This window comes from Bos javanicus, chromosome 29, assembly GCF_032452875.1.
Source record: "Bos javanicus breed banteng chromosome 29, ARS-OSU_banteng_1.0, whole genome shotgun sequence".
Lineage (NCBI taxonomy): Eukaryota > Metazoa > Chordata > Mammalia > Artiodactyla > Bovidae > Bos > Bos javanicus.
Window position 1 is genome coordinate 45,349,621 of NC_083896.1, and position 12,774 is coordinate 45,362,394.

Genomic DNA, 12,774 nt, shown 5'->3' on the forward strand with positions numbered 1-12,774 from the left:
TGGTTTCTACTGATTGCATCTTTTCCAGTTGTACATGCCATTCTTTCTTGTTTTTACATGCCTCATAATTTTTTGTTGAAAACAAGATTCAGCCATTTTTCTTGAATAAATGTACCTTGGGTTGCTGCAAGCCTTTGGTTAATTTACAGAGTTCTGAACAAGTTGATTTTGCCAGTAATTGCCAGTTTTCTTTTCTTATACAGAGGAGTATCTTTCAGAAGTCCTTATTACACCATTCCCCAGGAATCTAAATCTCATATGGCATTTAAAGAGGTTTTCGTCCCCACAAACAACTTTTTGAAATATATATGGGTAAAAGAAGGCTGATACTTAAATACTCTATACTTGATCTTAAGCTCCAAATAGTGTTATAAATGCCACATTGCTCTAAATTTTTCAAAACTCTGATTTAAAAGACACAGCAAAATTTTTTTAAACACATAATTTTATAATCCCAGCATCCAGAAAAAAAAACTGGAATAACATTTCCAAGTAACAAATGAGGTGTTGACATTCCCAGATAACCAAAAGTAAGGTGTTATACACCTTGTTTTACCTTTCTCGAGTAAAAGCATCATGGCTCCTGTTCTGTGGGAACAGATCAGAGTCACAGTTTGATAAGGTATGTGGGCTATTTCTAAAGCTGCACTGTATGAGGCAATAAAAGATTACATGTTGCAATTCTTTTCTCGTGTACCTTTTGGTGGTTTTACTTTTTTTAAAAAGAGTTATTTATTTATGGGCTGTACTGGGTCTTCACTGCTGCACTTGGGCTTTCTCTAGTTGTGGGGAGCAAGGACTACTCTCTAGGCTTCTCATTGGGGTGGGCTCAGTGGTTGTGGCACACAGGCTTAATTGCTCCATAGCATGTGGAATCTTCCAGAACCAGGGGTTGAACTGGTGTCCCTTGTCACCTGCAGGCAGATTCTTAACCACTGAGCCACCAGGGAAGCCCTTAAAGAGTCTTTTTTTTTTTTTTTTTGGCTGCATGGCATGTTGGTTGTTCAAACCAACCAGGGTTTGAACCTGCAACCCCTGCACTGGAAGTGCAGTATCTTAACCACTGGACCACCAGGGAAGTACCAGTTTCACATTTCTTTTTGCCATAAAAGTGCTGGTCCGAACAGCCGGGTATGTCTGTGTGCTTGTCCCATTATAGCTTAGGTGACATTTTTAGAGCTGAAATTGCCATGTCAAATGTATTTTTTAAGGCTTAGGTGTCAACTATCCTCTGCCACTTAATGCCCTGCCCTGTAGTGGAGCACATTTTCCTCTCTTAAGTTGGAATTTTACTGTTTAAAATCAGTATTAGCAGATGACAAGTAAGCATATGAAAAGATGCTCAACATCATTAGTCACCAGAGAAATTCAAATTGAAACCACCATGAGATACTACTACATACCTTTTAAAATGGCTAAAATGCAAAACACTGACCATCTCCAGAGTTGGTGAGGATGGAGGTACCAGCTCACTCGCTGCAGGCAGGACTGTAAAATGACACGAGCGCTTTGGAAAACGGCTCGGCAGTCTAAGTTAAACACACCTACCACACCATCCGGCCACTCCACTCCTACGCCTGCGCCCAGGAGAAAAGGAGTATATGACCATACAAAGACTTGTACACAGAGAGTCAGAGCAGCTTTATTTAAAATTGCCAAAAACTGGAAACAACTAAAATGACCAACAACAGGTAAACAGACAAATCGTGGGATGTCCACTAACGGAATATTACTCAGCCGTTGAAAGAACTGTGGAAACACGCAACACGGGCAAAGCTCAAAATAATTATGCTGAGTGAATGAAGCCAGACAAAAATGGAATACATACCATACGAGTTCACTTACACAACATTCCAAAAAGTGCCAACTAATTTATAACAACAGAAAGCAATTAGTGATTACTTGGAGATGGTGGAAGCAGAGAGGAGTGAGTGGGAGGGATAACCAAGGGACACTTTTGGACAATCACTATCTTAACTGTGCTCATGATTTCACAAGAGCATGCATATGTCAAAATATAAATCATACACTTCAAATGTGCAATTTTTATGTTAAAAATACCTCAATCAAGCTGTGTAAAAAGAATAAGACAAGACAATATAGGAATGTATAAGAAAATTTAAGAGTCAGTTTATTAGATTTACAGGACTATGGAAGATTTTGTTAATCAGAAAACTGCAGTAACTAAAGGACGCTGAATATAATTCATAAACTCAATTTAAAATCTTCATATGAGTTAAGATTGCAAATGGATCAAGTGTTAACCCAAAGGCCCCTTAAAATGATTGTGAACATTTTCTAGAATCACAAATAGAACAGAAAGATTTGTAGGCTACACTTCAAAGTTAGATGTAAAAGACTGGCCCTTAAAGGAAGAATGAGATTTTTGAGTCTGTGACTTAAACAAACTGAAACTCAATTTTTTCAACCAAAGTTACTTCTGAAAAATCTTTGCATTACACGGAAATCCAGGGTAAGGGGATAAAAAAAACTCACCCCAACATGCCACTCACCAATCACCCAAAACTAACCAAGTCACTTAGTCTCTCCAAACCTCAGTTTCCTCATTTATGAGAGGAATGTTTTCCAGGATAAAGAATCTACTTATTATGAATGATTTAAGATTAATAAATTTTGTATTGATAAAACAGCACGTTAGAAAAAGCACTTGGAGAAGCATACAGTGATGGGCAAATCGAAAAGATTAGCAACACGGATCTCAGTATATAGTAACTGCAGCCAGATCCTGGGCTGACCAGTGACAGGCATTGCAGGAGGTGACGCTCACATCCTCAGAGACAAAGCATGACTCAGCAATGACTCAGCACGGCCAGACCGTGGAATTTTCCCCAGGCGTCAGCCAGGATGTCAATAAGGAGAGGAGCTGCGGCATGGCATCTGGCCCCTGCAACACACAGCTGGTGGACATGTACTTAAAGCAGCCCTGGACACCCCAGCCTGCCCCAGCCTGCCCCTGGCCTGCAGGCAAATCAGGATGAGGGGTGAGCAATGGCAGCAATGTGGCATGTGGAGATGACCAGGAGTTATGCCTTCTGGCATTAAAAAAAAAAAAGCCACATCCACCTCCCTCCAGATCACCAAGGAGACAGAGAGGAGGAGGACAGGGGAGGGCAGGAACCTTCAATGGCAGAGTCTTAGTTACGGTAATTAAGCAAAGCTCTGGGGACTCAGGAAGGATGCAGGGACTGAGAAGCCAAGCAAGCTTTAACAAATTAGATGATCTGGGAGAAGGCCCTTCCTGGCGACTAACTTTCCTTTCCAACGGATGGATTTAGGGAAGACACACAATAAAAGATGACAGTCTGGTGGGGGTTTGGGAGGGAGAGGAAAGGGGTCGGAATCTTGGATTTTGCTCATTAGCTTCCTCTGGGCCCCAGTTTCTCAGTTCCATAAGGGAGGTGGTTTGGGACCGTCACCCAGCTGCCCCTCTTCTCCCACAGGGATGCCAGTAAGAGTGACAACATTCACTCTGTCAGCCAAGACGGGAGGCTGAGAGCAGAGAGGACAGACCATGGAGTCTGAGGAGGGTGGAGTCTGTCAAAGGTCCAGGGGCATTTCCACTCATGCCATCTGCCTTTACACTCGGCCTGCTTTCCCAAGCAAATGCCATCTCGGGGTGGAAAACAGCCACTGCTGGCCCAAGACCTAGGATATGTGAGGACATGGAAAAATCTCAGGATGGAGAAGAGCTTATGGGTCTTGAAGGGTCATCTGAGAAAAATCCCCGGGCAAAGGAATCCCCATGCTGAGCACTGGCCTGAGCTCTGGGCAACGCAGTCCCTGAGCCAGGAACCTGGCTGCGAAACGGGGGCAGCGGCTGGCCGGCCTCTGGGTGGAGCAGGGAGGCATATCAGCGTCTGAAATGCAGGCGGGCCGCTGCACGGAGCCAGGACCATGCCCGGCCAGGGCGCGCTCTCAGACCATCAGGGGCCTCGGAATTCAGGCTGAGGAGAGGCGCCAGGGTCGGTGCAATCAGTGGCGTTTCCTGCAGGGGGGGCAACCTCAAGAGCAGGAGGCTGTCAAGGGCTGCGCTGCCACACGGAGGGCCACCGGGGGAAGGGGACAAGTCCACCGCCCCCGCCTACATCGTTTTGGGGACACGCGTCCAGTGCTGCTTCAGCCAGCCAACAGAGCCACCCCTGTGCTTGGCTGCAGCCTCCCCAGGTCCCTCTGCCCAGCTGCCTGCCCTCCACATGGACTCAAGGGGTCTCCTCAGAGGCTGCCTGGCCCTACAGGGGGGCTTCCTGAGGTCCTGAGGAGCCACACCCATCTCCCCCTGACAGGCCTCCCAAGCCACACCCTTCCAGAAGTTGGGCCTCCTGCTGAGGCAGGCTAGCTGCCAACTGGGGCCAGCAGGGAGCCAGACACCACGGTCTTGTGAAAACCAAGAGCGCTGGGAACAGACAAAGACTGCTTATATTTTCCAAAAATCGGACTGCTTGGCCTTTTTTATTGATTGAGCTTGATCACTGACGTGCCAGGGCTGCTAACATCTACAGCGGCTGCTCCTGGAGACGACCCACGCACATCCCACTGACCTGGATCCAGGCACAGACTTACCCTCAGTGTTTTGTCGGCTCTTGGGAGGCAGGCACTATCTAAATAAAAGAAGAAGACAGTGTTACCTCGTTTCTCTCCAAGTGCTCCCCAGAGAACCCAGGCGAGACAGAAGCACACACTTAGAACCCACAGCAGACCTGCTGCTGTGCTTCTGCCCCCCCGCCCCGGGCCTGCCCCCTGATCTCAGGGAGGGGTACCTGGGGGCGGGCGGAGTTGGGGGGAACACCAGGCCACACATGGCCGAGAGCACCCACGCTCTGCCATACAACTGCCTGGGCTCCGCTGCTTGGCCACCCACTCCCAGGACCACTCAAGGCTTGTCTCCTCCTCCGTGAAATAGGAGCGACACCTCCACCCAGGCCAGAGGGTTGCTGAGGAGGCCACACACGCTCCAAGGGCTGGCACCCTGCCTGGTACAGAGGACGTGCTCAGATCTTAGCCGATGGGCCCAGTAAGAAGCATTTAAGCAAGTTTTCTGGCACCCCCTACACAAGAAGAAGAAGTTCCAGAAACTTCTCTTCTTTGATCTGAAGTGCCTGGTCCTCCTGCCCACTCCATCTAGCCCCAGGCCTATCTTCTCTGCAGAGCCTTCTCCAACCCCTAGGCACTGCCTCCTGTCTGGTTCTCTGAGCCTGGTTCCTGTCTTCTCTGCAACCTGACACCCAAAGGAAGAAGCCATCACGTCTCCTATTTCACTGACTAGGTCCTCAGATCCTTTCCTGCAGAGAGCAGCACCCCTCCCCCGCCCACTCCACACACACGAAGAGCACACTCTGTGCTCGGGCCCATGGGAGCCCAGACAGTGGCTCCTGACCACTTTCTGGAGTTTACAGACTGACTGCTTGATTTTGAATGACCACACCTGTCCGTCAGCTTTAACTACCAGCCAGGAAAGAGCAAAATGGAGACACAGGCCAATGCACCATCAGATGAACTAAGTCCGTATTCCGAGAAAAGCAATTGCCTTGGTAGATTAGGTCAAGACTGAAAATGAATATTTGGGCCATTCAATTTATTAAAATACTTCTTGAGCACATACCCTGCATAGGCACCGTGCCAGAAGGCACAGGCTCTGCTCCCCAAGCGCCAAAAAGCAGGTTGTTGGAGGCGAGCTAAGAGAGGTTAACAACAGGATAACACACGAGAGGGACCCAAGCAGGTACCCTGAGCCTGACGGTGTGCAGTGGACCCCAGCTGCGCTCTCTGCTAGCTGTGTGGCTCTGGGGGAGCTATGCACCCACAGCTCCTCATCTGTAAACAAGGAGCTAACAGTACTTTTGTTGTAGGGTTGTTGTGATAAATAACTCATAAAAGGGGCTTAGCAAGGTCCCTGCCACCTCGTAGTAAGAGCTCAACAAAGGCTGGCTTTTACTATGACGAGAAATCATTATTTATCATCTTTATGATTAAAAGAGAGAACCCAGGTCCAACTCAACAGATTCAGCAAGGCTTAATGCAGAAAAGTCTGAAGAGTAATTTTGCCAGGACAAGATAAGAGGAAAAGGCCTGCAGAGAACAAGGTCACGAGGAATAAAAGCAGAAGAGGGGGCAACAGCGAGTCGTCTCAGATGAGGCTGAGGCAGAAGAGGGTACCTGCGGGCCAAGTGGAAGAAAAAGCCCAGGAGGTGGGGTCCCACCTTTCCCTTCAGTAAGAGGACATGGTTTCCTCTTTTCGTCATCTTCCCACCCTCCACTATCAGGCCCCACTCCTTTGACAGTTTGGCAAAGTTTCCACAGCTGAGACTAGAGGCAGTTAGGACAGAGGGGAAGACAGGGTCAAGCGGGCCCAGGTGAAGCTTCAAGAGAGCAGGCAAAACGCCCCACTTCTGTGAAGGACGTCTCCAGGAGAGAAAGTAGCCCCCGAACAGGCACACTTTCCGGATGGGGGGGAGGAGGCCCCGCTCAGAAGAGTAAGGTGCTCCTGGGAGGCAGCCAGAGAGAAGGCCCATCTATCCTCAAGGGCAACGCCGAGGTGCGTGAGGTGTCCCGCTCACACAGAAGGGTGCTGGAGAGGGATGTGGACGGCCCTGGGCTGCCCAGGCCCTCCGCCCAGATCCTCCGATTTGTGACAATCATTCTTGCAGCACCAGAATGGGCTGCAACTTGGAACGAGACCTCGGTCTGCAGTCCCGCAGAGCCCTACTCCCCACGCCAGTGTCAGGACAGACACCTAGCACAGCACCCAGGGCTCTGGAAGTGAGACAGAAGAAAATAAGGCAGCGGACCAGAAAGAAAGAAAAAGGCAAGCCGCCTGTACAGGTGCATCAAAGGCAGGAGGGATCCACTGGGCTCACAACCCCACGGCAAACCCCTCTGAGGGGTGATGCTGGCGGTGAGAGTCGATCGAGCTGCAGCAGGCTTCAGTAGAGAAAGAGAGAGACATAAGGTGCAGAGGGGACTTGGGGCAAGCTGGGGAAAGTCTGAATGGATGCCTAATTTAAACAACAGATATTGAGCAACTACAGTGAGCAAAGCCCTTTCCTTCAGGACAGGCCGAGCAGCCACTAAGAAACTTCTCACAAGGACGCCTGCTCACAGGTTGCTTATCAGAATACAAACATAGCAAACTGTAGCTCAGGCCTGCTGCTTCTGGGCCCTCAGAGCCCAGCCAAGCCCCCTGGCGCCTCTGGACCCAACCTCACTTCTGACTTAGGGAGCGCCCTCGCCTTGTTCCGTCTCCTGCAGAGGTCTCTGCTCGGGGACCAACCAAACATCTCACTCTACTGGGAACCTGTTTCTTCCACATTCTCCTTCCACCTTCCTCAGCCTTCCTCTGGTAGGCTCTAGTTACTTAAAACTCACCTCTACTTCACCGTAAAACCCTGGCCGCTCGAATCCATCACTGCTTCTTCACTGCTGGCCCCAGTGGAATCAAAAGGCTCGCAATTCACCTCTTCCATGGAGCCTTCCCCAATCCATGCCCATCCAGCCCCCAGCCAGTCCAGTTATCCTCTCCCTGGCCTTGGTATCTCTCACCCTGGTGTGCCAGCCTCTACAAAACTTCCTCCTCCACGTCCTCCTTGGGCCATACCTCGCCCACACCCACTCTCCACAAACATCTACGGCATGCTGATTGGCTGCTTACGTTCTGTTTCTTTTCCTCTCCCCCAACCAGTTTGTTGGCAGTCCTGGGGCACCTCATCTCCCAGGTCTTGGTTCATGCAGCACCCAGTCTAGGGCTCTGAACATGACAAGTGTGCAGAGAATGCGAGCAAGGGTTCAAGAGTTTAGATGAAGAGCAGGCAAGCAGAAAAGCCGTAGCTGCGAGCAGATAGAAATGCTGAGCACATCCATCCCAGAGTAAGTGTTTGCAACACAGGCAGGGGAAGAGTGAGGGGGAAGCCAAGGCTGTGGGTGCAGGGGCTGAGGGAGCAAGCGGAAGGTTGACCTCTTGGTAAAGACTGGGGAGGCTCTGGTTATGATCTGGCAAATATTGGCACCTCTGTGAGCCTCAGTTTTCTCAGCTAAAGAATGGGGATTCCTGGCCTACTCTTTCTCTCTTAAAAATCAGATTTGTAAGAATTTCAAAGGTGCCAGGGGCCGAGGGACCTGACCTGGCCCCAGCACTTGTGAAATGAGGAAAGGAATCCCCAGAAGTGAAAGAACTCACTCAGAGTACACAATTCAAGACAAGCTGGGAGAAACCTGTATGGGAGGTCCTCCCAGACGGGGCTTCAGCCTGCATGCCCAGGAGGGCATTTCCCCAGGCCCAGCTGCTACTCACTGCACTTCGTAAACTGCTAAAAGCTGTAGAAATAACGGACTGAGCCCAGCCCCACCTCCTCCTAATCACCTCTCCTGGGCGCCCCAGGCCTCCACCTCTGCAACTAAGTGGAATTCTAAGAATGCCCCCCAGGGGTTACTAGGAGGATCCTACGGGAAGCAGAGTGCAGGCACTCGGAACACGGAAAACCCTCTCCTTACACGCCGCGGCTTTCTTCAGAGCTGAGCAACTTCCAGTATGATGGGGGACACTTGGGCTCCGGACTCTGACAGACCTGGGTTCGAACCCTCAGGGACCTCGCGCGAGGCATCTGAAGGCTCCGTGCCCTCAGCTTCTCCATCTGCAAAATGGGCCCGAGAGCAGGAATAAGGCCGCCAGCGGCCCCCCTGGGCGCGGGGCGGACAAGGCCGGGCGGTGCCCGCGCGGGGAAGATGCTCGCCGGCTGGCGAGCCTGGAGGACTGGGGCGAGGGATCCGCGAGGAGGGGTCCCAGGGCTGGGCGGAGGGCTCGCGCAGGCAGTCCCCCGCCGGAGGGGGAGGGGAGGGGCGGCGCACGTCGCGCCGCGTCGCGCGCCGCCCGCCGCCGTCTCCTCCAGCCGTCACTCGTGGAGCCCGAGCCGCCTTGGCGCGCGCGACCCTTACATAAGCGTCCCCCGCGGCAGCGCCGGCGCACGCCCACCCGCTCCGACCCGCTGCGGGAAGCGGGAGATGCACAGCGCCGGCGGCACTCACCTCCTCGCTGCCGCCGCAAGTCGTCGCCACCGCCTCTACGGCCGCTGCCTCCACTGACAGGGAACAGCTGCGGTCTCCGCGCAACCGAACTTGCTGCAGTCCCAGTCCCGCCTTACGGACTTCCTATTGGCTCAGGCAGCCCAACCCCTCCTGCTATTGGACAGCATCCTCCGTCACTCACCGCTCCCTGCCCAGGACTCCTCCCTACGCCCGCCCGCCCGTCACGTTTAAGCCTTGGCGCCCCACGTTAGCCCCGCCCCTCGCGTCCCCGGCGGGCCACTTGATTGGTGATGAGGCTGGGGGAGCCCGCCTCTGGTACACCACCGCCTACTCCCTTGTCTCCAGAGCCCCACGTGGGCCGCAAGGCCCCAGCCGCGTCCCGCAATAGGCGGAAGTGGCCGTGCTTTGACAGGCTGTGATTGGCTGTCGGCGGGGGTGGGGCCATGCGATTCATTCACTCGAGTAGCACGTGTCTCCCAAAGCCGCAAGCATAACAGATAGCAACCCGGCTCTGGGTTCGGGTACACTCAGATATGCGCTAGTGGGTGGAGGAGAAGTCGGAGAAAAAGGGTTTGCGAAGGGCAGGAGGAAGGAAATGGCGCTTGTGCCACACGACTTGATGTGATTGTGTCTTTTAGCAGCTGTGGTGGTGGGGGGGGGGGGGGTGATGGCGATGGGGAGGAATCTCGGTGTGACCTTGGACAAGTGACTTCCCTTCTCTGAACCTCAGTTTCCTAGTCTGTAAATCGAGGCCACTCAGGACCTAGAGAGTTTAGAAGGCTTGGTTGAACGGAAAGTTTCCAAAATGGGGCTCTGTGCCAACCAGAGGATGCAGAAGTGACCAAAACAAACCAAAATTACTGCCAGTGAGAGAAGATAGATGACTTAAAAAAAAAGTGCGGCCCTGAACAGGTCTCAGCAATAATGCTCTTAAGGGCGCAAACACTGTTATCAGGTAAGAGAATTAACAACTGCAAAGATAATAAATCAGTTGTAAACTTCCACTTTTGTTTCAATGATAAAGATTAGCCTAAAGCACTTTCCCGAGCTATTTTGCAGGATTTAACACCTCACCGCTGCCCCACCTCACCACCCCAGGTGCTCAACCAATAGATCAACTGGAAGCTGTCAACCTTTGCCCCAGTTCTATGGTGAATTCCCCTCCATTCAAGCCCCTTCATGAACAGGCATATACGACCCAAGCCAGTTCATGAATATGTAGGTACCCTTAGCTTAAAGCTTTCCCAATTTTGCTGTTCAGGGATACATCACTCACTCTGAGAAAAATCCCCAGTGTTCTTGCTGCAAGTAATAAATTCTTCCTTCTCCAGATCTTTTGGCTGAACCAAGAGATGGACCCCGTTTTCAGGGAACATGGGCTCAGTGCTGGCTGGTCCCTGTGAAATTCTGAGTCTGATGGCTTCGCTCAGGTTCAGGTGAATCTCATGTCAATACCACCAGGTGGAGGTCTGAACAAAGAAACTAATTGAGAACTAGATATGGACCGCTGTGAACAAAGTGAAAGTGTTAGTTGCTCAGTCGTGTCTGACTCTGCGACCCCGTGGACTGTAGCCTGCCAGGCTCCTCTGGAATTCTCCAAGCAAGAATACTGGAGTGGGTTGCCATTCCCTTCTCCAGGGGGATCTTCCCGACCCAGGGATTGAACCCAGTTTCCTGCCGCGTAGGCTAGATTCTTTACCATCTGCTGCTGCTGCTGCTGCTGCTGCTAAGTCGCTTCAGTCGTGTCCGACTCTGTGCGACCCCATAGACGGCAGCCTACCAGGCTCCTCTGTCCCTGGGATTCTCCAGGCAAGAGTACTGTAGTGGGTTGCCATTTCCTTCTCCAATCCATGAAAATGAAAAGTGAAAGTGAAGTCGCTCAGTCGTGTCCGACTCCTAGCGACCCCATGGACTGTAGCCCACCAGGCTCCTCCGTCCATGGGATTTTCCAGGCAAGAGTACTGGAGTGGGTTGCCATTGCCTTCTCCTTACCATCTGAGCCCCCAGGAAAGCACCATTTTCAGAAAATGGACTGCTGTGAACAAAAGTAGTATGGATTTTGGACAGTTAGCTCAGACATATAAATGAGTTGAAGTCTGGTTAGGAAGCAAGACATTCCTCCATCCAGGCTCTCTCCTACCTCCAGGTTGAGTTCCCCTGGAGGCCAAAGTTGGAAGGGGTGTTCTACCCCAGATAGAGAATACTGCCCAGGCAAAAGCCTGAGTGGGGAGTCCAACGTGGCTAGAAAATGCATTCCTCCGTGCGGGCATCTGTAATACTAGAGACAGAATCTAATTTGGACAAGGTGCTGGTGGGAAACACAGACTGCTGAACCCCCACCTTCCCTCCCACCCCAAACTGTTCTTACGCATATTATCCACCAACTCAGAGGTCTTAGAATCTCCAGCACAATATTACTGTCAACTGAAAAAAGATGCACAGAGTGAGAGTTGCATGTGAAGTTTTATTTGGGGCAAAATGAGGACTGCAGCCCAGGAGACAGCACCCCAGATAGCTCTGAGAAACTGCTCCAAAGAATTAGTGGGGGGAGGTCAATATATAAGTGTCAACTACAAATTGCCACTTACCAAGAACACTGCCAATGACTGAACAACAAAGGCATTTGCCATCTGCCTCTACAAGATTGAATCCCTTGCTGCTATAACTGTTGACCTTCAATAACCCCCAAGGGAGTTCAGGGTGGAGTCAGGCACTCTGTGCTCCAGGGAATCTGGTGGACAGGTCTTTAGATAGTTGGATGTTTTTAGAAACAGATTTAATGACCTCAATCCTTGCATCTCCTCATATCTAGAGAAGCACTAAATCCCTTCATGGTGACATCAGATCCTCATGACTAACAAAAAACCTTTTGTAAATTGAGTGCTTCATGGTATCTTCACCAAAACCTTATATTTTGACTTTCCCCCACTGCCGCTTTGGAGCAGTCTCTCAGAGCTATGTGAGATGCTGCCTCCCGGGCTCCAGTCCTCATTTTGCCCCAAATAAAGTTCAATGCAATCAAGCACTTACCTTACAAAAAGTTTTCTGCTTGTCATGAAGAGCTGATGTCATCATGAAGGGATTTAGTGCTTTTCTAGATATGATAAGCTCCCCTGGTGGCTCAGACAGTAAAGAATCTGCCTGCAATGCAGGAAACCTTGGTTTGATCCCTGTTGGGAAGATCCCCTGGAGGGGGCAATGACTACCCATCCCGTATTCTTGCCTGGAGAATCCCATGGACAGAAGATTCTGGTGTGCGACAGTCCATGGGGTTACAAAAAGTCAGACACAGCTGAGTGACCAACACACACAGATATGAGGAGATGCAAGGATTGGGGTCATGAAATCACTTCCTGACAGTATCTATCTAAAGACCTGTTTATTAGATCTGATAGAGTGCCTGAAGAACTATGGATAGAGGTTTGTGACATTGTACAGGAGGCAGGGATCAAGACCATCCCCAAGAAAAAGAAATGCAAAAAGGCAAAATGGTTGTCTGAGGAGGCCTTACAAATAACTGTGAAAAGAAGAGAATCAAAAGGCAAAGGAGAAAAGGAAAGATATATCCATTTGAATGCAGAGTTCCAAAGAATAGCAAGGAGAGATAAGAAAGCCTTACTCAGTGATCAATGCAAAGAAATAGAGGAAAATAATAGAATGGGAAAGACTACAGATCTCTTCAAGAAAATTAGAGATACCAAGGGAATATTTCATGCAAAGATGGGCACAATAAAGGAC

At 50.6% G+C, this 12,774-nt stretch overlaps 1 protein-coding gene across 7 annotated transcripts in view; it reads right to left on the bottom strand.

Moving 5' to 3' along the window:
• Positions 1-9,125, bottom strand: part of PC (pyruvate carboxylase) — a 102,830-nt gene extending 93,705 nt beyond the window's left edge. For 2 of the 7 annotated variants that reach the window (XM_061407093.1, XM_061407096.1), the window contains exons 1-2: positions 8,506-8,609; positions 4,582-4,619 (exon numbers count right to left, since the gene is read on the bottom strand). Coding sequence is in view for 1 of the 7 variants with exons in the window: in XM_061407089.1 (XP_061263073.1) it covers positions 4,582-4,619; positions 4,779-4,845 (105 nt within the window). In the remaining 6 variants the exon portion in view is untranslated. Of the gene's footprint in view, positions 1-4,581; positions 4,620-4,778; positions 5,101-7,383; positions 7,492-8,505; positions 8,610-9,036 lie in introns of those variants that run through there. The other 5 variants (XM_061407094.1, XM_061407097.1, XM_061407095.1 and 2 more) reach the window with 4 other exon arrangements.
• Positions 9,126-12,774: the final 3,649 nt, after the last annotated feature.